The sequence below is a fragment of the Schistocerca serialis genome, chromosome 7, assembly GCF_023864345.2.
Source record: "Schistocerca serialis cubense isolate TAMUIC-IGC-003099 chromosome 7, iqSchSeri2.2, whole genome shotgun sequence".
Classification (NCBI taxonomy): Eukaryota; Metazoa; Arthropoda; class Insecta; order Orthoptera; family Acrididae; genus Schistocerca; species Schistocerca serialis.
Genome location: NC_064644.1, coordinates 100,087,647 through 100,112,834, shown reverse-complemented (window position 1 = coordinate 100,112,834; position 25,188 = coordinate 100,087,647). Strand labels below are relative to the sequence as shown.

Genomic DNA, 25,188 nt, shown 5'->3' with positions numbered 1-25,188 from the left:
TGCGTTTAAAGAAAAACACCCAAATATTAAAATTGTATTTTCCAAATTTTACTCCTTGAGACTGAAGTGGTGTGTGCTTGCTGGTTCACCTGGAACTCACAGTGTGTGTGTTTGCTTGTACCACCAAAAGGTTGAGCTTTCAGCAAATGCTCTGAACCAGCATGATAAAGAATCAATACACACTGTGATGGACAAATTGGTTTGTGATATACAAAACGTGGACTGTATGTTAAGATGTTGTGATGTGTGCCCGAAAACAAGTGAATCAATGCAGCTACATCTAAAAGAAATACTAGAAGACTGATGAAAATGAAGGCATTAAATTTTCGCAGTGGGTTTCAAGTGACAGCAGAATGACTTTACAAACAATGCTACTACTTTGCAAGGAATTTACTGACTTTACTATAAGAAAAATTGAGGCTCTGATACCTCATTCTTACATCACAAAAACTCAAAACTCTTACATGAAACAGGGAAAAGAAAATTTGGCATTTAATGACGTTTTACTTCTTATGGATTTTGCAGAAAACGATGACTTCATTCTGCAAACGAAGTGCAATCCTACCACTGGGGCCACTTGAGCTGCTCACTTCATCCAGTAGTGTTTTTTTTTTCTAAAAATGAAGATTCCACCATAAAAGAAACATTATTGTGTTTCATTTCAGATGATCTAAAGCATGATGTACCATTTGTTTATTCAGTACAGGATAAAAACATAGATTTCATGAAACAAAACTTTCCTGGCATTGAACGAATTGAGTATTTTACAGATGGTTGCGGTGCTCAGTATAAAAACTTCAAAAGCATGATAAATAAATTTAAAAAAATGATTTTAAATTAAATGCAAGCTGATCATGCCATGCTACGAGTCATGGTAAAGCAACTTGCAATGGGATAGGAGCACAGTCAAGAGAACTGTAACCAAAAAAAACTTGCAGAGCAGTTGGCAAAGTGAGCAGATAATAAACGCTGAACAAATGTACAATTTTTGCAAAAGTTTATTCTCAAAAATATATTTCTTCTTTTTAAAGGAAGAAGAAAATGAAGCTAAAAGAACAATGCTTGAAACTAGATCTCAAATGGGTCAAACAATACCGGGTACATGAACTTTTCCATTATTTTAAGCCAGCTTCTTGTGAAGAAATTACAGCCAAACGAGTGAGTTCAGACTCGAAAATTTTGTTGAAACAAAATATTTTTATGACTGACAACTATTAAACCTAACCTACATTCTTTCATTGCATGAGTTTATGAGAAGAACTGGTGGATAGCAATGGTTCGGGGTTTCAATGAAGAAGAAGAGGACTATGACATTCTTTTTATGCACCCTCACGGACCAGCAAAAACTTTCTTTTGGGTTCAAAAAGAAGACAGATGTCCTGTTCCACCAGCCCATCTTCTATGTGTAATAGCTCCTCTAGAGGTAGCATCTCAGTTCTGCAGATCATATAAGATTGATGCTAATTCCTGAAAGGAACGCATCAAAACATGGAACAATTGCAATGCTTTATTGTAAAAAGAAAAAAAAAAAAAAAAAAACTTAATGGACATTTAAATGTAATTGTTGTACATACTGCTTCATTTGAACTTAGTATAATACCGCAACTGAATAATTATTAAACTTTAAAATCATCAAAAACGCTTTGTACAAAGAATTTGTTTGAAAACGAATAATTGTCAACTCGTATTCAAATGTAACTAAACCTATTTTGTAAAATTCTCAATGTATGTATCTTTTATTTTAAAATAATCGATACATAAAATTTGAGTTCATCTGGTATTTTCACAGTTGTATTGACTTCAAATATTTAATTATTGTATCAAACATGTGTTTTACAAAGTAAATTACAAAATTTGACTTCAATTTGCCATAAAATTGTTACAACTCAAAACCGCACCAAATTTTTTTGTGCCATTTGAAAGGTAATTTTGTACTGTTTTTAAAAATATGTGGTTGTATTGGGTTATTTGGAAAGAGATATTAGCTATTCAAAATTTTTATACCTAGGTCACAGTTTTGAAATTAACAATATTTTGAGTTTCAGTACAGTTTTTCAATATGAATGAACATTATAAATCAGAATGTTGTAGATCTATCAGTTTCAGAGTTTAATTTAGAACAAAACAGTGAAAATTTCAAGGCTCTAGCTTCAAAACTAACGATTTTGCTTCAAATTCTGTAAAAGCATGCACGCTTTAGTTACGTCTTAATTGCCCTTGGAAATACAATTTGACTAAAACTTTAAACGGTGATAACTCAGAAACTACATGTTAGAATTGGATGAAACTTCGAATATTTTCTTGTCTTTATGCATACAATTCAAATATAAATTTTCATAAATACCTGTGACAGGTGGGTGTAGGGCCCTGGGTGACATAATATGGGATGACCCATCTGTATATTCATAATAGAGAAAGATTGACCCTCAGTTTTAAAGCATATAACACCAGATCTAATTTTGTGCTTAGTTTACATATGTAATTGATTTTATAATTTATTTTGACTATTCGTAATTAGTATCTTTCATTATAGGGCGAAATCAGTAATTGTTTCGTATCTTAAATTCTGTTGTCAACTTATAAACAAATATAAATTCTGCACTAATTATAAACATTTGGAAGACGAAATGCTTGTAATCTTAAAGTATCTAATTGGCTCTATTTAAAAACATGTTAGCAAAATGAGGCCTTCATTAATTCCAGAGTAATTACAGTAACAGTTTTGTCAAAAGTATTGTTTGCGTAACTATATATGTTAATTTCATGATTTAAACAAATAATTTGGCGTAACCCTTGCAGTAGAAGAAACTGTTAAAAAAATGATTTTTTTGATGTATTCAGCTAATTTAATGAGTTAAGTTTTAATTGTAATTTCTGTAAATTAAACATCGAACGATGTGTAGTTCCAGTACATATTATTGTGATGATAAATAAGGGCCCGGTTTGTGGTCACGAGACTGCCAGTCCACGGCCGAGTTTCAGACGAGGAACCTGTGTTGCTTAGTACGACAACAATGTATCAGCTTAACAGTGAAATAAGTGTTACACCAATAGGATGTGTGTTAAAGCAGTAACAGTGACTGTTCAATTTATTTGAAGGACTGTGAACTATGTAGTTATGTTTTTCATGCTCGTAGGTGTTCAACGGAAAACTGTTGTAGCAGTATGTGGAGGTTTGTCTGCAAACTAATAATGAAAAGTTTAAAACAGTAGTGCACTGGCCATACATATATAACTGTGTATTATTGGGGGTTTGTGCAAAGTGAAAGAAAACTATGGTGAAATGCAAATGTGTACCTGTCAGCTACAGTATTTACAGTAGTCAGTGTCCAAATTACAAAACCCAATTTTCAGCCAGAGTAGCAACGCAATACGTTGACACCAAGGAGAACAAACAAAGAAATAAATATAGCAGGTGGAACCGTTACATATGGTGCCCTTGCGGGTGAGGATTATCGTATGTGGGCACAATAAACTAGAACTCATGACATTTGACAGTGAAGTGTGAACTCGAGCAGTTTACAGCTTTAAATGGAAGTGGTGTCAGCCAATGAGTGCTGGGGTTTCCTAATGAAGAATGTGCAGCAGCCAGTCAGCAAGAGGGTTCTATGGAAGCAGCCACTGAGTACAGGTGCAGCCAATCAGCATGCAGATGGACACACCTGACCAGAGATAAACAAGACACTTGGCCGAGAGAATTACAACTTGACGCGGTCATACAGACTGTATGGACTGAGATGATGACAGCAGCAGCAGCAGCAACCACAACTGCAGCAGGATACGAGTGATTGAAAAATAAGGTATTTCATAGCAAAAGGTGTTTTATATTAAGTGATGCATAATGAGTGGCCTTAACGAACAAGACAGTGTGCTTGAAAACAAAGCTGTAGAGGTTAAGTTCTTAAATAACCAGAAAGACTTAATGGGGACTGAGTCGCAGGACAATAGTGGTTACGGAAATTTGGAAGCGATGTTGAGGCAAATTTTGGGTAATGCCAATAGTTTGAAAGAAGGCATGAATAGGATGGAAAGTAATATGAATAGGTTTGAAAATAGAAAAGAAGTCATTAGGAGGTGGGAAAATAGTATGAAGAAAAGTAGTACATAATACTAATGAGAAATTAACATTGAGTATTAAATGTGTAGAAGAGAGGGAGAAACTTTGTGATGACAATAGTAGGAAGGTGGAGGCTTGTGAAAAACAGTGTAAAGATGAAGTCAAGGCTTCTGAGAAATTTTGTACTGAAGGTGGGGTTAAACTTGAGAACCAAATCGATCACATTAGAAATGATTCAGAAACTGAGGTAGAAACCAAGTGTGCAGTAATGGTAGGGGAAAAAATGGGAAAAGTAAATGAAAATGTAGATGCAAAATTGGCTAAAATAGAGAAAAAGGTGGAAGAGGTCCCAAATCTAAAACATAGCGTAAGTCAGGGGCAGGCAAACGTTGCACGCGGCTCATGAGCGCACAGTGCTGCACGTGTGCTGCTCACGAGCAATCGTCGACCGGGGCAGTGGCGACAGGCCGGCAGTTTGCGGCAGTGGGCAGTGGGCAGTGTAGTGCCGGGCTAAGCTGCGGATGTTGATGCGAAGCGACCACTATGTAAGAACGTTGTATTTCAAGAACCGGAAAATGCAGAGTGAATCAAGGAAGTGGAGATTTGCTATCTTTTGAGAAGGAATGGGAAAATCATTTTTTCTTTGTGCAAAAATGTGAAAATTCGAAATGTTTAATATGTGACAGTATCCTCGCTGGTCAATGGAAGTTAAGTATTGAACGCCATTATAATAAATTTCACAAGGACAGTACAATTTATTGTCGGATTCTGAGTGGATGGGGAAATTTATTGAGCTTAAGAAGAGCGATCTGACGATACTAGATGAATCTGACATAAGTTGCTGTTGTCACGAGAGATCTGCGACTTTCTTTCGTCATGTCTCTCATCTAACTGATTTAAGATTTTATGGAGCAATGTTTTCAATTTTTCAGGACGACAACAATGATAGCCCAGAGGTACATACAAGTTATAAGATTGAGCTTAATATAGTGAGAGCTGGAAACCCATTTGCTGAAGGTGATTTCATAAAGGAGTGCATCTATGACGCTGCTGATTTACTTTTCCCACTGAATGCCAGCTAGCTCGGCAGATGATGAAGAAATTGAAGAAATGTATGATGAAATAAAAGAAATTATTCAGATTGTGAAGGGAGATGAAAATTTAATAGTCATGGGTGACTGGAATTCGAGTGTAGGAAAAGGGAGAGAAGGAAACATAGTAGGTGAATATGGATTGGGGCTAAGAAATGAAAGAGGAAGCCGCCTGGTAGAATTTTGCACAGAGCACAACATAATCATAGCTAACACTTGGTTCAAGAATCATGAAAGAAGGTTGTATACATGGAAGAACCCTGGAGATAGATTATATAATGGTAAGACAGAGATTTAGGAACCAGGTTTTAAATTGTAAGACATTTCCAGGGGCAGCAGTGGACTCTGACCACAATCTATTGGTTATGACCTGTAGATTAAAACTGAAGAAACTGCAAAAAGGTGGGAATTTAAGGAGATGGGACCTGGATAAACCGAAAGAACCAGAGGTGTACAGAGTTTCAGGGAGAGCATAAGGGAACAATTGACAGGAATGGGGGAAAGAAATACAGTAGAAGAAGAATGGGTAGCTTTGAGGGATGAAGTAGCGAAGGCAGCAGAGGATCAAGTAGGTAAAAAGACGAGGGCTAGTAGAAATCCTTGGGTAACAGAAATATTGAATTTAATTGATGAAAGGAGAAAATATAAAAATGCAGTAAATGAAGCAGGCAAAAAGGAATACAAACGTCTCAAAAATGAGATCGACAGGAAGTGCAAAATGGCTAAGCAGGGATGGCTAGAGGACAAATGTAAGGATGTAGAGGCCTATCTCACTAGGGGTAAGATAGATACTGCCTACAGGAAAATTAAAGAGACCTTTGGAGAGAAGAGAACGACCTGTATGAATATCAAGAGCTCAGATGGCAACCCAGTTCTAAGCAAAGAAGGGAAAGCAGAAAGGTGGAAGGAGTATATAGAGGGTCTATACAAGGGCGATGTACTTGAGGACAATATTATGGAAATGGAAGAGGATGTAGATGAAGATGAAATGGGAGATGCGATACTGCGTGAAGAGTTTGACAGAGCACTGAAAGACCTGAGTCGAAACAAGGCCCCCGGAGTAGACAACATTCCATTGGAACTACTGATGGCCTTGGGAGAGCCAGTCCTGACAAAACTCTACCATTTGGTGAGCAAGATGTATGAAACGGGCGAAATACCCTCAGACTTCAAGAAGAATATAATAATTCCAATCCCAAAGAAAGCGGGTGCTGACAGATGTGAAAATTACCGAACAATCAGTTTAATAAGTCACAGCTGTAAAATACTAACACGAATTCTTTACAGACGAATGGAAAAACTAGTAGAAGCCGACCTCGGGGAAGATCAGTTTGGATTCCGTAGAAACACTGGAACACGTGAGGCAATACTGACCTTACGACTTATCTTAGAAGAAAGATTAAGAAAAGGCAAACCTACGTTTCTAGCACTTGTAGACTTAGAGAAAGCTTTTGACAATGTTGACTGGAATACTCCCTTTCAAATTCTAAAGGTGGCAGGGGTAAAATACAGGGAGTGAAAGGCTATTTACAATTTGTACAGAAACCAGATTGCAGTTATAAGAGTCGAGGGACATGAAAGGGAAGCAGTGGTTGGGAAGGGAGTAAGACAGGGTTGTAGCCTCTCCCCGATGTTGTTCAATCTGTATATTGAGCAAGCAGTAAAGGAAACAAAAGAAAAATTCGGAGTAGGTATTAAAATTCATGGAGAAGAAATAAAAACATTGAGGTTCGCCGATGACATTGTAATTCTGTCAGAGACAGGAAAGGACTTGGAAGAGCAGTTGAATGGAATGGACAGTGTCTTGAAAGGAGGATATAACATGAACATCAACCAAAGCAAAACAAGGATAATGGAATGTAGTCTAATTAAGTCGGGTGATGCTGAGGGAATCAGATTAGGAAATGAGACACTTAAAGTGTGAAAGGAGTTTTGCTATTTGGGGAGCAAAATAACTGACGATGGTCGAAGTAGAGAGGATATAAAGTGTAGACTGGCAATGGCAAGGAAAGTGTTTCTGAAGAAGAGAAATTTGTTAACATCGAGTATAGATTTAAGTGTCAGGAAGTCATTTCTGAAAGTATTTATATGGAGTGTAGCCATGTATGGAAGTGAAACATGGACGATAAATAATTTGGACAAGAAGAGAATAGAAGCTTTCGAGATGTGGTGCTACAGAAGAATGCTGAAGATTAGATGGGTAGATCACGTAACTAATGAGGAAGTATTGAATAGGATTGGGGAGAAGAGAAGTTTGTGGCACAACTTGACCAGAAGAAGGGATCGGTTGGTAGGACATGTTCTGAGGCATCAAGGGATCACCAATTTAGTATTGGAGGGCAGCGTGGAGGGTAAAAATCGTAGAGGGAGACCAAGAGATGAATACACTAAGCAGATTCAGAAGGATGTAGGTTACAGTAGGTACTGGGAGATGAAAAAGCTTGCACAGGATAGAGTAGCATGGAGAGCTGCATCAAACCAGTCCCAGGACTGAAGACCACAACAACAACAACATATTTAAGATGATTTTTTACTGAATATTGCCCTTGCTGCCGCACCAATGAGCTGATTACTTCAGATGTTAATTACTATCCACATATGCTGATGCCTTTCATTTTCTGTTTACCTTACCTCTTTGACATGAATTTTTTAACCATGGTACCACTTTACTTTCTTTCATCCTCTTATGACTGCATTTCTTATCACTAACACAGAGCTTAACTGAAAGAGGGAAATTTTAGTGTGGTACAAGGCATATAATGCTGCATCATTGGACCTATATGTTATTTGAAAACTTCTTTGTGTGTTCTGAGCTTGAAGTGGTAACACTGGTACGAAGAACAATAATTTTTCTGATTCACCGGAAACTATGGTGCTAGACTGATGTGAATATTCTGACAGCTAAACTATTTGATAACATTTTGTGACTTTGTGAGGATTTAATTTTCTGCTTCAGTGAGAGTAGTACTCTGAGTGGAGAAATAGGGCAATGATTTGGTACAACTTCCATCTCCTTAATTTTGATTTGAATACTAATTGAGCTGTGTAATGTTGACTATTCTTTTTACATAATGATTTGTAAATCTATGCTACTGCACATCTTGAGTTTTTACCAGAGGTAATGCACATCTTTTAGGTGATGTTTTGCAAGTGGGAAATAAACAAGTCTTTCAAGTTTAACCAGTTTCAGTCAGTTATGACTTAGAGTAATGTTTTGTAGTGTAATGTGTAATTGATTTTAAAATTTTTGTAGTCACCACACCTTCCGTACTATAGTCAGTTTTAGTGTTAATTGTTGTAATGTTATGAGAACTATGTAATGTATTTATATATGACGTAATGACTATCAGTTGCCATTAGTGTTACTTTTTTCCTTGGACTTAAGTTAGAAGTACAAAGAAAGGGTACTAAAGTAGGATATTTTGTCTCATTTTTTCATGTATTGTGGCGGAGGAGAACCGCCTCCAAGGGAACTGATAGCAGTGCATTTCCTTGCTAACTGCCACTTGGACCTGTTGAAGGAGTGGACAACTTGGTGAGAAAGTGTGTAAGAGCTCATTGAAAAAGTGAAAGTGATTGCGAAAAATACTAAACAGTGAGCAAGTGAAATTTTTTGTCTAAACATGAACTGCAATGCATAGTGTAATTTAACTTCTTTGCTACCCATGAGGATTAATTTTTGTTAAGCAAGACAGGACTTGTACAAAGTGATATGTATTTTAAAATATAATCTTCGCTTAACAAAAAAAAGGGCATCACTTCTGATGAAGATGCAAAAATTTTGTTAAAAGTTTAACTTGTGGATATTTTGTGATATTGTACAACAACTCGCTGTATGTAAATATTTTGTATTGTAATTTTCGTATGGCCAGTTCACAAAAGTATAAATTTGAGAAGACATATGTACTGTAGTTTTGATAAGCTTTCTTATGTAATATTTTTGTGTGTAGATTTTAAACCCAATTTCTATCATCACTTGTTGTCATTGAGTTGTCCAGTTAGCTATTTCCAATATCTATCTAGTCAATTCAATGAGGGGGTGATGTGACGAAGCAAGCTGGGATAATTTTAATTCCCCCCCTTGTTTTGCCATCCGCCTCCTTAAATTCGTTTTTTCACTTTTAACAATTTACCATTAACATACGTGAATATAATCTGTATTTTCATAATAGAGAAAGATTGACCCTCAGTTTTAAAGCATATAATACCAGATTTTGTGCTTAGTTTTATGTATGTAATTGATTTTCTAATTATTTTGACAGTCACAAACATGACAGAACTGAATAGTATTAAGTGAAGCTACTCGAGCCAAAAGTGCAAACTTAACACCATTTGCAAATTGTAACAGCCCTATACTCAGATATAGTCTTGTAACTGTATTAACTTTTCAATTATACCCATATTTGTACCTTCAACTAATTGTTTTTGTAACTGTATTAACTTTTCATTATTTTTTTGTGTCTGTAGCTCTAACCATTACTTAATTTTAGTTACTGCTAATACTTTTTTCATTTTCTCAGTTTATTCTCTTCCATTCTGTAATAGTTCTATTGCAATTATTAGTCTCTCCTTTAGTTCATTAATCACCCATCTCTTCGGTTTAAATTGTTCATAACAAAAATCACCATCAGTATCACTTTAGCAAATTTCAATCTAATTGTAGCTTCCTACGATAATCACTACCAGTATCACTTTAGTAAATTTCATTTTAATTCTAGCTTCCTACGATAATCTATTAATTATTAAGCTTACTTCTCTCTGCAGGCAGCATCGGCCTCTTAAATCACTCCCCTTTCCCTTATTTCCACCCTAACCTGTTTCAAATACGCTAATTACATTTCTCCTCTTACGACATAGGATACACAGTGACACACAGCCGTCACTATTATTGGTCATATTCTCCTTGCACCGAATACCACTAATCCATTTTCTATACTCCCGCAACCTCAGGAAATCTCTTGCAGTCGCCTTTCTTTCGGCACTCGCGGAGTCACAAACAGGGTGTGCAAAATCTCGGACACCCCTGTGTTATGTCACTTGGTGGAAGCACCGGCCAATGCCCCTCGCGGCAGGTAGTGCCTAACAAAGGGACAAACCAGTCTGCCACCCTACTCCAGGCTGCTCAGTGGAACGCGTCAGAGCTTTTAGCAGCTCACTGCAACATCCAGTCTTTACCTGCACATTACGAAGAACTTAGCCTCCTCTTCAACCAACTAAACTACCACGTAATCCTCTTATCCAAAACGTGGTTGAAACCACACATATCCACTGCATCTATTCATCTCCCAGGGTACACATTTCTTAGGGCAGACAGATCAAAAAAGCGAGGTGGCGGGGTCGGCGCGTATGTACGAACAGATCTCAAAGCGAAAGTCTTATGTACGTCAAATCCTTCTGAAGAAAAAGAGGCTGAATTCATGTTCGTTGAAATAAATATACGAAGTCGGAAATTCTTGACTGGCGTCGTGTAGAAGCCGCCAAAAATAAACTCAATGAGTTCCTTCCAGTCAGAATTACATTCACTCCAGTGTCAATACGAACATGTCATCGTAATGGGTGACTTGAACCTAGACCTGCTAAGAGACACTCCCTCCGCAATAAACCTAAGAAGATTGTTTAGTTGCAATAGCATGAACATTCTTCCATTACAACCTACACACCATACGGTGCACAGTCATACTCTTATAGACGTAATCGCAACGAAACAGACTGACAAAGTAAGAGATGTTGGTCAAACATCGGCCCCTGGCCTCTCAGCACATGATGTAATATTCCTGGCCCACTCTGTGCAGCCCCCAAGGATCAAATCGTGTTACATAACTTGTAGGAACATGAAACGTATTGACCTTGACGCTCTAACAGCCGATTGCTCAGAAATCTCATGGCATCAAATAATCAGAGAACCTACAATCGACGGCAAAATTAATGAACTTGGTGATAAACTCACTGCCCTCTATGACAAACATGCACCTGTGCGCACAATCCGTGGAAGAAAATCTCCTGCTCCATGGCTGACAGCTGAATTAACGTCAGATGATGACTAATAGGGATGCTGCCCACAGGCGTTTCAAGGCAGATCCGAAACCCAAGCGTTTCGAAGAATACAGAAAGCTACGGAACAGAGTGAAACAATGCATTCGCAATGCTAAAATCAGGCACGCTCACTCCCTTGTATGCAGCGATCTGACGCCCACGACTCTATGGAAGAATCTCCGTAGCTTGGGGGTCGGAAAGGCAAAATCGGAAACTACTTTTCATGTGTCAGCTAACGAATTAAATGAATTCTTCTCTGCACCTCTGAATACCAGCACGGCTGATAATTACCGTCCACAAGAATCCCCAAACAGGATAACTAACAACGATAGCTTCCATCTAAAACATGTAACAACAAATACGGCAAGAAAAGCAATAATGAGAATCTCTTCTGATGCAATAGGCAACGACAGTATCGGTATAACCATGATTAAGAATGTTGCCGATATCTTAGTACCTGTCTTAACTGACACATTTAATTTTTCCCTCGTGAACGGAATATACCCCACTGCATGGAAAAGAAGCATAATTCGACCCATCCCTAAGATCGAAAACCCGCAACTGCCTAGTGATTACCGACCAATTAGCATACTGCCTGCTGTTTCCAAAGCACTCGAATATATTGTTCATGACCAAATCACTGAACACTTGCTTGAATTCAGCCTATATGACAAATTTCAATCCGGTTTCCGTAAACATCACAGCACAAACACTGCTCTAATTAAAGTAACAGATGACCTGAAATGTGCCATCGACAATCGAAAGGCAACAATATTGACGCTACTGGACTTCAGCAAAGCTTTTGACACTGTTAACTTTGACATATTGCTCAGAAAAATGCAACAGCTTAATTTCTCTGATAGTGCAATGAGATGGTTTGAAAGCTACTTAAAAGACAGACAGCAATGTGTTGTCTGCGTAAATGAAAAATCTTCCTGGAAACATGTTTCCTCGGGAGTGCCACAAGAATCAGTCTTAGGACCACTTTTGTTTTCTTTATATGTCAACGATATTTCGTCGGTTCTGTCCTCCTGTAAATATCATTTCTTTGCCGACGACCTCCAGCTCTATCTAAGCGTCAGACCTGAAGACGTAAACACTGCAATCGCTCAGATGAATGATGATCTGTCTTCAGTAGTGACATGGGCGAAAAGCCTGGGGCTTAAACTAAATGCAAAAAAGACGCAAGTAATCTTAATAGCACATCAGAAATTAATAAGTTCAGATTTCCGCGAACGGCTACCTCCTATTCTACTCGACGGTACTCCAATACCATATCAGAAAACAGTGAAGAACTTGGGTGTAACTTTGGATGAGCATCTCAACTGGGCGGAGAATACAGTCACAGTGTCCCGAAAGACGTCTGCTTGTCTCTATGCTCTCAAAAAGTTTCGGAACATATTTCCACAGACTTGAAACGCCAGCTCGTGCAAGCACTCGTTCTACCGAACCTCCACTATTGTGATGTGATTCAACAAGGCACGAGTAGTGAAAACAAAAGACGGCTAGAGCTAACCATGAATGCCTGTGTGCGTTACACCTGCAACATTCGCCGATATGATCATGTTAGTGCTTCATACGCCGAGCTAAAGTGGTTGCGGCCGGACAAGTTGCGTGACTACCACACTCTATGTCTACTTCACAGACTCCTCGTCGCGCAAGCACCCCAGTACCTTGCTTCAGAGATTAAAAACCTGTCGTGCCATCATAATCGAAACACGAGGTCACTCTTATTTGGTATCCTAACTGTGCCCACTTACAAAACAAAAACTTTTGCAAACTCCTTCTCAGTTGCCGCTGTCCGCCTCTGGAACAAACTGCCCCTTACCTTGCGCAAAATTCAATCTCCTGCTGCTTTTAAGAAGAAGTGAAGCATTTCCTACTATCATCCTCATAAAGTTCTCCACAAAATTAATGTACCAGGCTAATCCTCTCATCTGTCAAATAGCAAAGCTAGTGTCTTCTATCTTGCTTCTGAGATGCCTTCCCGTTCATCTATCTCTATTAGCCAGGCAATCTTCTTTTCCTTTATATTTCCTTAATTATGTTTCATCATGTCTATTCTTCTCCTCCCTTCACCATGAGTCTCCCTCATACTCCCTGCTGCCAGCACTCCTATCTAAAATTTGTCTCTTCAATAATGTCTAATTATAACAGTACTTATGATCTACGAATATAAACTCTATATGTATGTATTTTTCCAGGTGTACCTTTCTAATTGTTTATTTCACTTTTTGTATTAGATGTAGTTTAACATGCCTACTAAAACGTATGAATGTAAAATAAGTAGAATGCCTGGTTAGATGTAAGAGAGGGCCTGATGGCCCTAATCTTGCCAGGTTAAATAAATAAATAAATAAATAAATAAATATTTGTAGGTAGTATCTTTCATTATTGGGTGAAATCAGTAATTGTTTCGTAACTTAAATGCTATTGTCGACATACAAACAAATATAAATTCTGTGCTAATTATAAACATTTGGAAGACGAAATACTAGTAATCTTAAAGTATCTAATTGGCTCTACTTGAAAACATGTTAGCAAAATCAGCCCTTCGTTCATTCCAGAGTAATTAACAGTTTTGTCAGAAGTATTGTTTGTGTAATTATATATGTTAATTTCATGATTTAAACAAATAATTTGCCTTAATTCTTGCAGTAGAAGAAGCTGTTAAAAATAATGAATTTTTTGATGTATTCAGTTAAATTAATGAGTTAAGTTTTAATTGTAATTTCTGTAAGTTAAACGTCGCACAATGTGTAGTTTCAGTACCTATTATTGTGATGATATATAAGGGCCCGGTTTTTGGTCACAAGACAGTCAGTCCAAGGCCGAGTTTCAGACGAGGAACCTGTGTTTCTTATTACGACAACAATGTATCAACAGTGAAATAAGTGTTACACCAATAGGACGTGTGTTACAGCTAGGACTGTTCAATTCATTTGAAGACTGTGAGCTATGTGGTTATGTTTTTCCTGTTCGTAGATGTTCAACAGAAAACTATTGTAGCAGTATGTGGAGGTTTGCCTGCAAACTATTAATGAGGCTTATGAAAAGTTTAAACAATAGTGCACTGGCCATATATATATAACTGTGTATTATTGGGGGGTTGTGCAAAGTGAAGGTAAACTACGGTGAAACGCAAATGTGTACGTGTTGGCTACAGTATTTACTACAGTATTTACAGTAGTCAGTGTCCAAATTACAAAATCCATTTTTCAGCCAGTGTAGCAACGTAATAAGTCAACACTGAGGACAACAAACGAAGAAATAAATAAAGCAGGTGGAACTGCTACAGTGGGAAAGAGTCATTGCCACTGTAGATGTCTGCTGTTATGAACACAATTTATTTGGCTTATCACACTAAGACAGTAATAACCCACAGTAAAGCAATAATGTATAGGACGGTGTCACACAGACAGAAGGTGGTCTGCCAGTATTAAGGTCTGTATGTAGTCCAGAATCAAAGCAAAAGTCATAAACAGCTAGCAGCCGGTACAGTGATCATTCCATCTAGGTAGTACACAAGAGAATGAGTCCTCTGCGCGGCAGGTGTACAGTTATAGCCAATCTGAGGTGACGATGTCCTGCCAGGTGATGTGACATGAACTGCAGTGGTGTGGTCTCTTCCCAGAGCGCTTCTTGTGGATACGGCTTGTAGATTACTGTGCCACCAGTGGTGAAGGCCGGAGGTCGGGAATGATCTCTGACAGCTCTTTGTCACTGTGCAAGTCATTACTACAGAAACCTTTTGAGGTTCAGCACATTACGATCCTCTGGTCCATTTATTTTTGTCCCACTTTGACAGTATTTTTTCTATACGTTACTTCATGTGACCCACTTAGTGACTGGTTAGTGAAGTTTTCATTCCTTTTAGCATCGATCTTTTGTGTTAACTATCAAAAGATGCAACTGTCTTTAGAGAGAAGTTGACGTTTTAAACTTATAGTGTATAACAATACTCAAACAAGTTTGGTAATTTGTGAATGATAATGAAAGCTTAGCTGTATTCTATTTTGAACTGCGACAAGCTACTAGTAATTGCAGTCTAAATTTAAATGTTACACGTTTCTAGTTATCTGTGAACAATTCTGTATTGAGATAAAATTAAATTGTAGCATTTTCTGGATGTGTTCCTCATTAAACGAACTAATGACGTTTCCACATTTTAGTTAACATCTGTCCCACACGAAACATGTTTGCATTTTAGAAATGTGATAAAAAAATACCTGTAGATACAGAACTCCCTTTCTCCAAAACAGTAAGTAAGCTACAACAGTCCTAGAAAATACTAAGGGAAGTTTTATCAGAGATTGTTATTTGCGTTTTGCTTCATATCTCAAAGAAGATTTTTAATGTAGTCATTGTGTCTCATTGTAAGAGCCTAAAGCTATCATCCTCCTCCTCCTCCTTGGTACAAAAGTGTGCTATTCCGGCTACAACAAAACAATACCATGACAGGGTGATTATTTTTTGTCATTTGTGTTTTGGAATAATTAGTTCCTTTTAGAAATATCATTTTTGTAATGTGTTTCAGTGTTTTTTGTTGCTTTCAACTCTGATTTGACAATTTAAAAAAAGTAAATTATATGTTTATTAAAAATTAGATTTTATTATCTTTCTTAAGCAATTACATGTAATACAAAATCTTCTGACTGTATTATAACATCCATTATATTCATAGGGTATCCAATTTGGGCATGTTTGGCATTGGAGAATTCAGTGCTATCATCAATCCCCCACAGTGTGCCATTCTTGCAGTCGGAGGTGGGAAACAAGTAATAAGTAAGTAATTGTGCAGATAAAATTGTAGTGAATAAAAATTTAAGTGCATAGGTGGATAAATAAATGGATATTACTTTAGTTCCATGGATTCATGGTGGAGAAACCCACATGGAAGTAGAACATCTCATAAAAACAAAAATACAGATTGCATATTCATGAAAGAAGTGAAGTGTTCCTTCCACAGATCCTGCATGAAATTACCTTCAGCTATTTAGAATAATTAAAAAAAAATCTGAATATTACATTCACTTAAAAATTAACAACAAACTTTGCCTCCAACACTATATGCAAGAATAAAACTCTTCCATCTCTGTTTTAAAGTACAATAGAGGATTGTGGTATTGGCCTAACATTATGTTATTATTCTTGTAATGCAAGTAAAAAGCTTTAACAGTGTCTGCAGCTCTGGAAAGTTTGTAAACAGTTGCATAGAAAAAACTGCATTACAGATTGTGCACTTTATTCTAAGTTGGTACATAGTAAAATGTAAGGAAGACAAATTTTAACTTATTAGCAAAACTTACATCATTTCAATAAAAGAAATTAATTCCTGATACTATGTTATAGTAATGATTGTAAACATTCCTAGATCACTTAAAAGAAACATGAAACAATGTAATAAAAATCCTTAAAAGGTCTAGAAGGAATTATTTGTAACACATCATTAGAGATGGATCACTCAGTATTTTAACTGGAGAATGGTGGGGGAAGGAAGTGGTTGGGGCAGCCTTTTAGAGGAAACATCAGTAACGTTTTCTCACATTTACATTTAATATTTCTCCTCTATATAGTACTACATAATAAGCATAAAGCAGTCTCTATAGATTCAATGACCGTGAACACATTGGACTTCATAGTTATGAATCAATCTTTTGTGTGTCTACAGATATGCACAAAATCTCTTTGAGTATATGGTGTACAGAAATGCATCAAAATGTACACACACAGCCCCATACTTTCAAAGAACATGAAAGATAACAATGATCGAATCCTGTACTTAAACAGGAAGCATGAGAAAAAAACGAGATGAGATGATTGTATGACATTATTGGCTGGGAGACCCCAATTTATTCAACACAACTTCAGCGGCTTGTGTGTCGATGACGATGAAATGATTATGAGGATAATACAACAGCCATTCCCAGAGCAGATAAAATCTCTGAACCAGCCAGGAGCTGAAGCCGGGCTCCAAGCATGGCAGTGAGCCATGTTGACTGCTCACCCACTGAAGAGGAAAAGCATGAGTAAACCAAAGCACAACTCTCATACTTCAGAGAAGTTGAGAGTAGCCAAGATGCCATAACCAAGTGAATGGTCCAAAACAATAACGAGGAGAGATATCCAGAAACAATAGGAAAGCAATACAGCATAAATTTGGCAAAACAAACAGCTTACTATATTGAAGCAAAGTGCTTCAAACTGTTCTGAAATAGCACAAAGTACCATGTAGCTTTGGCATACAGCGATTTTCATGGACATGGTGGAAAGGGCTATTGCCACAAGTTGAGTCTGTCGTAATTGCTATTATGGTCAGCATGTTCATTTCTTGTGGGAGATAAGACAAAGCACAGTGACACACAATAATATTCTCTGGCACAGATCTGTACTACTTTGCATTTTTTTTTGTTTCCATTTGTTCTTTCTTGCAAGTTGTTTAATGTATTTCAGAAGGCGCATGGTTTCTTGGAAGACTAATTTTATCTTTGTGAACTAAAGTTCAGTTTCAAACACTATATATAAATTTTTTTCAGTAATAAACTTATATTCTCTTTCTCTCTCTCTGGGAGATAGAAGGCAAAGCCTAAAGGAGAAAGGGTTACAGAAAGCATAATAACAAAACTAAATATGAGAAGTAAGTTGAAACAAGACAACACTGAGGCAGGAAAAAGGCAATATAAGTGTGTTGAATGAAATAAACCTGGAATTTTTTGAAGGAGCATTGCAAAGAGGTGAATGAAATGATGAAAGTAAGGAAACTGGAATGTGCCTATAAATCAATTAAACAGTTATTAGTAAATAGATGAGTAAAATGCATAGAGTGCAAAATTAAGATGGAGTGGTATTATATGAGCAGAAAGGTGGAAACATTACCTCAGAAAGCTGTATGCAGGAAATAATGAAGATCTGGAACTGGAGAACACCAAGGAATCAGATGCGGAAGACGAGGGAGACTGTATCTTGTCTGACGACTTCCAACATTGCGGTCAGACAGTTAAAACCAGGGAAAGCCACAGAAGTTGTTGTACCAGAAAACTCATCAACGCTGCTGGAGAACGGCTACATGATGAACTCTTCCATCTCGTACAAGTTGTATAGACACTATACAGAAGAGATGGCTGTGATAAGATGTGGAGAATTCAGGAAGCAGGGACTGTTAAGGAGGATCTAGGATAGGACTTCTCCTGTCTAGGCAAACATGTTGGGAAAGACCTCATAAAGACATTTGTTTGGAGTGTGTTGCTGTACGGAAGTGAAACATGGACAATCAAAGAAGCAGAACAACACAAAACAATAGCCATTCAAGATGTGGTTCTACTGCAGAATGCTAATGATTGTCTTGGTAGACAGTTTCACTATCAGGAGAGGAGGGCCCACAAATGTTTGCCTTACTCTACCAAGATTGGAGGAAATGAAGCTGTGTCTTTGGAAACATATCCAACAGAAAAGGGACACATGAGTCGGCTATCTGCCGAGACATAAATGTGTCATTAAAAGTAGCATTGAAGAGACAAAAGAGGGGAAGAAGATGAGGCATACCAAGGCTGGAATGCATCACCCAGATCAAGGAGGATACCAGCTGCACCACCCATACAGCTCTCTAGAAGGTGGCAAAAGACAGAAAAGCATGGTGAGCTGCTGCTGACCAACACGATGGTTAACAACATAAGAAGAAGATGTCTCCATATTCAGGCAGATGACAAGGGCCAACAAAAAAAATATATTTTATTATATTTTGGTAGGTAATAGAGTATTTATAACGTTTTGGGGCACTAAATCCTTATCTGGCCTCAGCTTCTTTCTGTCACACATAGTTTTGTTGCAATATGACTTCGATATAAACTAGAAAATTATCAAAACACATGTAATTTGAATGAAGTGTCATGTAATTTTTCATTATGTTTTAGTGAAGTATACGTGTTGAGGGAGATAAGACAGGCCACCTAAAATATAGCCAGAGTGAATAAATATATCAAAGTGCACTTTTTGCCAAGCTATAGCAGACAATATGGCAAATTTCCTGACACTCGCAAGTAATTTTGTTCATTTTTGTAAGTTGCTGCATTACTGCACCTCTTTTTTAAATGGAACTTAACATGTATGAGACTTGATCAAATAGTATCAAGATAACAGTCCCACAAGCCACAGTTTCACTATAAGGAGAGGAGGGCCCCCAAATGTTTGCCTTACTCTACCAAGTATCAGGAAACACATAACATGGGTGTGGTTCTTGTGTTTACCTGTGTGCTTGAAGCCCAAAAGTCTGTATTCTGTAGTTGTAGCGATCAGATGACTTGCTCCTAAAGCTTCTGAGACATTTACATTATATACGACTGTCAAAAAAGCGAATATTGTTTATGGCAAGTGTGGCAAACTATTAGGGCAGGAGTGTGGTTGTACGCTGAAAAGTATCCAAATCGTGCCAAGCACTCATGATCTGTCTTTGCAAACATTATAAAAAAAAGGTTCTCAAGACTGGAAATGTGAAAATAAAATACGCCATGAGCAGGTGATGAAAGAAATGAAATTAACATTTTAGCAGCAGTAGCACACAATGCAACTATCACAAGAGGCATCTTGGAAGTACGACAGGGATCAACCAAATGAGTGTGCTCTGAACACTACATTTCATACTCTTCATGTTTTGCCGCACATACAGCTTCAAGGCAGTGACTTCCAAAATTGGTTATAGTTCTCTGAATTCTGTCTTCGAAAAGTGCAAAGTGATGTGGCATATCTGTGCAGAATTTTGTGTAAGAAAGACACATCATTAACAAACCATGAGCAAGTCAATCTTTGCAATATGCACTAATCACAATTTCAAAATTCACTCTAAATAAAAAAAGTTGATAAAAACAACTCTATTGGCCTGTAAATGTTTGGTGCGTGTTTTTGAAGACCCACATCGTTGGTCCCTGTTTTATCGATGAGAATCTAAATACACGCAAGTATCTCGAGTTCCTAAGATATGCTGCTGCTGCAGCAGCAGCAATTATTCGAAGACATCTCACTGTACCTAAGGCAGTCTGTGTGGTATCAACATGACTGAAGTCCCTTCTACCCTGCACATATAATGACAGACCCTGTTAAGAGAACATTTGGAGAGCATTGAATGCTTGTTTTGGAAACACAAAGTGATCTGCACGCTCACCATACTTAACACTTTGTTCTTATAAATTAAAACAAGAGGTCTGTTATGAAACACCTGTGACTCTCAAAGGCACGAAATTCCTTAGAACACAGGCCTGTGCTTGTTTTACCTCCAGATAAAATTCAGCGTGCAGTATTATTTCTCCAGAATCAGTTTATTACATGTAGCAATCATCAAGGTCAATGTTTGGAGCACTTGATATGACAGCCATGAGAATGAACACTTGAACTGTACCTGAGTTACACACTTGAACTGTACCTGAGTTACAAACTTGCCTACATTTTATATAATAGGGCAGACATTTGTGGAACCTCTTTCGTGACAGTGGGACAGTTATCTGTGGTGCTGTTACTTTCATACTGTTTGACCAAGTCCCATACAAGTTATGCCACTGAGGTTCTCGTAGAAGCTTCTTTCAAATGCTTCAGAAAATGCATATTGTTCCATTAGAAAAAAAACAAAGTCAGTGTTGTAATTCAGTGACAATAAACAATAAAAATTACTTGAGAATGTCAGAAAACTTGTCGAAAACTGCACCTTCATTTATTTATCGTTCTGTATGTATTTGGGGTTGCCTGTCGTGGGTGCCTCACCCTGTATACATGAAAATACCTCTTTGTTGCGGAGGTATTTGTAACCACTGCCTCATATTTCCTTCTTCTCTTCTCCTGAAAAAATCAAATATAGCTTTTTCACCAATTAATTACTTCTTGTATGTGTCAGCAGAGTAACTGACAGCTGTCTTCCATTTTACTAATATTCCAGTTCCCAATACTTCCATGACTTCGATATCTTCATGAAAGTGCTCATCTTGTTCCTCACTGACATAACCGAAATATTTAGAGGAGAAAAAAATCAATGACATTGTTCAAAAATTAAGCTGTGAATATTTTTCCAGCATGTTGGCTACTATAGGAATGTAATGTGTTTTTTTTCTGTTGCTTAACAATTTAGTAATAAATAATCTTCTTGAATGACACACAAGCCTCCGTCTCTAAGTTAAGGCAGCATATATGACTCTTAAGTAGGACAAACACACCTTCATTCAGTTTCGCCTCTGCTGGCTGAGGAACCTTCTCATAGAGATACTTGAAACATTCATCATCTTTGGCTTAAAAATTTCTAGACTTACTTCAGTAGGTTCGACTTGCCTAGAATACTGTAACTGTATTACATGAAAAAATGTACACACATGAGAGACAAGGTACATATAACAGACAACCCACAATTGGCTGGCAAAGCCTTGCACTCCAGCCTATATAGTCATTAGTTTGAACATGGGATGCAGCTGCTGTCATACTAGCGGACCAGGTGGCCCCTAGCGGCTGAATCGGGCACTCAAGCACAAACTTCACACACAATCTATGAAGAAGCTCACATACAAATTTGTGGAGAAGTGAGTACTGTCCTCATGTCCATTTCTTTTGTCATATACGCTGGTTATTGAGTCATACCACCAGTGGATAGGGTTGGAAGTAGAACGATCGCAGACAGGTGTGGTGCCCCACCCTCCTGCAGGCCACCCTAGTGGGAGACCATATGGGGGGGACTGGCAACACTGATGTAGCTTCATGTCTAGTCCAACACCAGTGAAGGAGGCCACGGTGAAGGCAGCTGAACAGGTGACGCCAGCAGTGGCGTGGGCATTGGCTGTGACAGTGTGGGAGTTGGGGTTCTGCCTAGCCCCTGACAGCTGTAGGGGGCACCCACAGCAGAGGTGATAGCTGTGAAGGCATTGGCAGCAGCAGCGGAGAAGGTGAGGGCACTGAGCTGGTCGAAGTGTTGCAATGCTCTCCTCTCATCAGAGTGGACGACACAGATACATCAGCCATGATGACTCTTTATGACCACCGGCACCCATTTTGGTCAGCAGCCAAAACGGCGAGCCCAAACAGCTATGCCAGGCGGAAGCATTGTGACGCTGGTGGTGTGGGATGTCCTGGCATCGATTGAAGCATGTGTAACAGAGTCTGAGGCTGATGGCCATGAAACAACTCTACCAGACTCTTTATTTCCAACAGGGGCAAACCTATAAGAACCAAGGAACAAGTCAAGAGGCACTTCGGGGGACCCATTCGAAACATACTTTTTCGTGTGAGTCTTAAATGTTTGTACTAGTCGTTCTGCTTCCCAATTTGATTGAAGATGGAAAGGAGGAGCCATGATATGGCAGACAGCACTTATTTTTACAAAAATCTTCAAATTCCTGAGATATGAACGGGGTGGGGGTGGGGGTGGGGGTGGGGGAGGGGCTGTTGTCTGTAACTACCGTATATGGAAGACCTTTCACTGTAAAAATTTTTGACAGAGCTGTAATCATTGTCCCCATAGCAGCAGACATGCAACACGCCACATACGGAAACTTAGAATATGCATTGGTTACAGCAAGATAGTAGAAATTCAAAAAAGGTGCCACAAAATCTACACAAACTAGTTCCCAAGGTGGCTGCAGAGCTAACCACAGCAACAAATATGGAAGGGGGCCACCTGGTGTGTGATACACTGTGGGCAGGCTGCAGCACCACGCACTATTTTCCCCATTGGTCTATAACGAAATTTTTGGCACTGGGGAGACTGGAATTGTCGCAAAAATAATCATTGAAAGATTATTTTATTAAACAGAGAATTTGAAAAGTTTGTTGTTATACTTGTGTTCCAATGACATCAAGGACATGTGATCATCACTCATCACTCTGGCCTCCACCTCTCAGAGATAACTTAGAGACAAATACATATGCTTACTACTAGAACAGTTATCCAAATATTAAACTTTAGTAATTAGTTCTGCAGTGACATATAAAGTTTAGTTTGTTTCTTATACATATCTCAGTTTGGTGTAACTCTGAGTAATCTGCATCCTGTCGCTGCTGCTGAAGTCGTCGTCCTGGTCCATTTAATCTGCAAACTGGATCTAGTTACATGAATTCCATGAAATAATCCAGGTACCAAGTTGTTTTATGGTGGTTTATTAATGACAAGCTGCACAATTTCTTCTTGGTGGCAGTACACTGACGGGTGACAGTGGTCACATCTGTCAACTGTCTCCAACTGAGCTTTTCTGAGCCTTCTGCTCCCCCAATTTGTATGTTCTCAACAATGAAGTTAAAAAAACTAGACCGCAAATTTATAAAATTAACAATTAAAAGTTCAAAGTAATTATGAATAACTATACACAAAACCTTTTGTATTTTGCGCCTAAACTGGTGTATACACATAAAAGATTTTTATGTAGTATTTACATCACATTATACAAAATACTGAAAAACAACAATGCCAACCTAATTTTTCTTAATTATGGATTAATTAGTGAATGCAAAATAATGCTAGCATATATTGGATGAACATGACATACAAGTAAACAAAGGAAATAATTAAGTTTATGAAATTTAATGTTTACACAAAATCACTCTTTAGATACAATTGGAATTATGAAACTTTCTATCTATTGCCTCTTTGGAGAGTATTTCATTAGGGTGTTGAAAAAGGAATGTAAAGCAAGGGGTTGTTTTATTTCAAGTGCCTGGCCAAAAGACATGTCTTGCGTGCTAATGCTTTTGTATGTGACACCCCCTGTGGTCCACATGTGATAAAAGCATAACCTCACTGCCGAAGGGAGGATGGGAATACAGCCTGGGGAGCGGTGTCCTTTGTAGATAACAGCACAACTCCATCCCAGACAGAAAGATGATTTTATAATGCAGAATAATTTCTTAAAAAATTAGAAGCATGGCCCAGAGGTTTGTCCAGCCAGCCGTTTTGCATTATAGAAACAAATTAACTTAAAACAGGAACCGAAATTTTAGTGCCAGTAATAGGAAAACCGTCAGCAACATTTTCAGTTTCTGCATCTAAATAAATAAAAGCAATTCCTCTTTATCAAACTCTGGATCCACACCAGTCGGCAAAAAGCGATAAGGTTTTCATGTTGCACTGTAGGTCAAAAATGTATCTCATGATTATATCCTGACGGGAAAAGAGCCCAATGCTGTGAGCAGTGTGCAGCTTTGTCTGGTAAGGACATGGAAGGGTTACAAAGATACACCAGTGTTTTGTGATCAGTTGAAACTTAGCCCATATAGAAAAACGTGAAATTTTTAGAGCATACACTATTGCTAAAGCTTCTTTCTCCACCGAATTTAAGGTTTTAGAGGCATATGGAGTAGGGCATTCTGGTCCATCTGCCTACTTAAGAACAAGGACAGTGCCAAGGCTGAACTGAGATGTGTTGTGGCTAACACAAGATGCTGGCCTGACTGAAAAGTAATCAAACAAGGGACCGACTGTAGCTTAGATTTCATCAATGTGCCCGGTCACAAGCCAGGGACCATTGGAAAGTAATATCATTATGTAATAATAGATGGAGTGGTTGTGTCACAGTAGCAGTGTCCAGTATGAATTTGTGGTAGTACGCAATTTTGCCTAAAAATGCCGATAATTGCTTGATAAACGTGGGGTGTGACAACACGGCAATTGTTTCAATATTCTGTTGCAATGGTTTAATGCTAGCATGGGACACTTCAAGACCCAAGTAAATAATAGATGGTTGAAAAAACTGTGTCTTGTCCAAATGCACTTTAACCCTGCAGGCTCTAAAACAGAAAATGAGCACAATGGTTCTGCACATATTTCTCTGCAGAGCCACCAGACACTGCTATGTTGTCTGAATAGCTGATGCAGCTTGGAACTGATGCAATAAGTTACTGTAAAAAGCTGGTGGACTAGCCACACCAAAAGGCAAACACTGGTATTTATAAAGCCTAAATTGTATTTTGATAACTAGAAGGCATTGAGTTTCCTCGTCTAGTGGTAGCTGTAAATATGCATCTTTTAAGTCAATCTTTGAAAAATAATGC

The 25,188-nt window shown here is 38.1% G+C and overlaps 1 protein-coding gene across 2 annotated transcripts in view; it reads left to right on the top strand.

Annotated features, from left to right (window-relative positions):
- Positions 1-25,188, top strand: part of LOC126412785 (pyruvate dehydrogenase protein X component, mitochondrial-like) — a 140,608-nt gene that overhangs the window by 83,555 nt on the left and 31,865 nt on the right. For both annotated transcript variants that reach the window (XM_050082559.1, XM_050082558.1), the window contains exon 8: positions 15,866-15,966. In XM_050082559.1, coding sequence (XP_049938516.1) covers positions 15,866-15,966 — 101 coding nt within the window. The remainder of the gene's footprint in view (positions 1-15,865; positions 15,967-25,188) is intronic.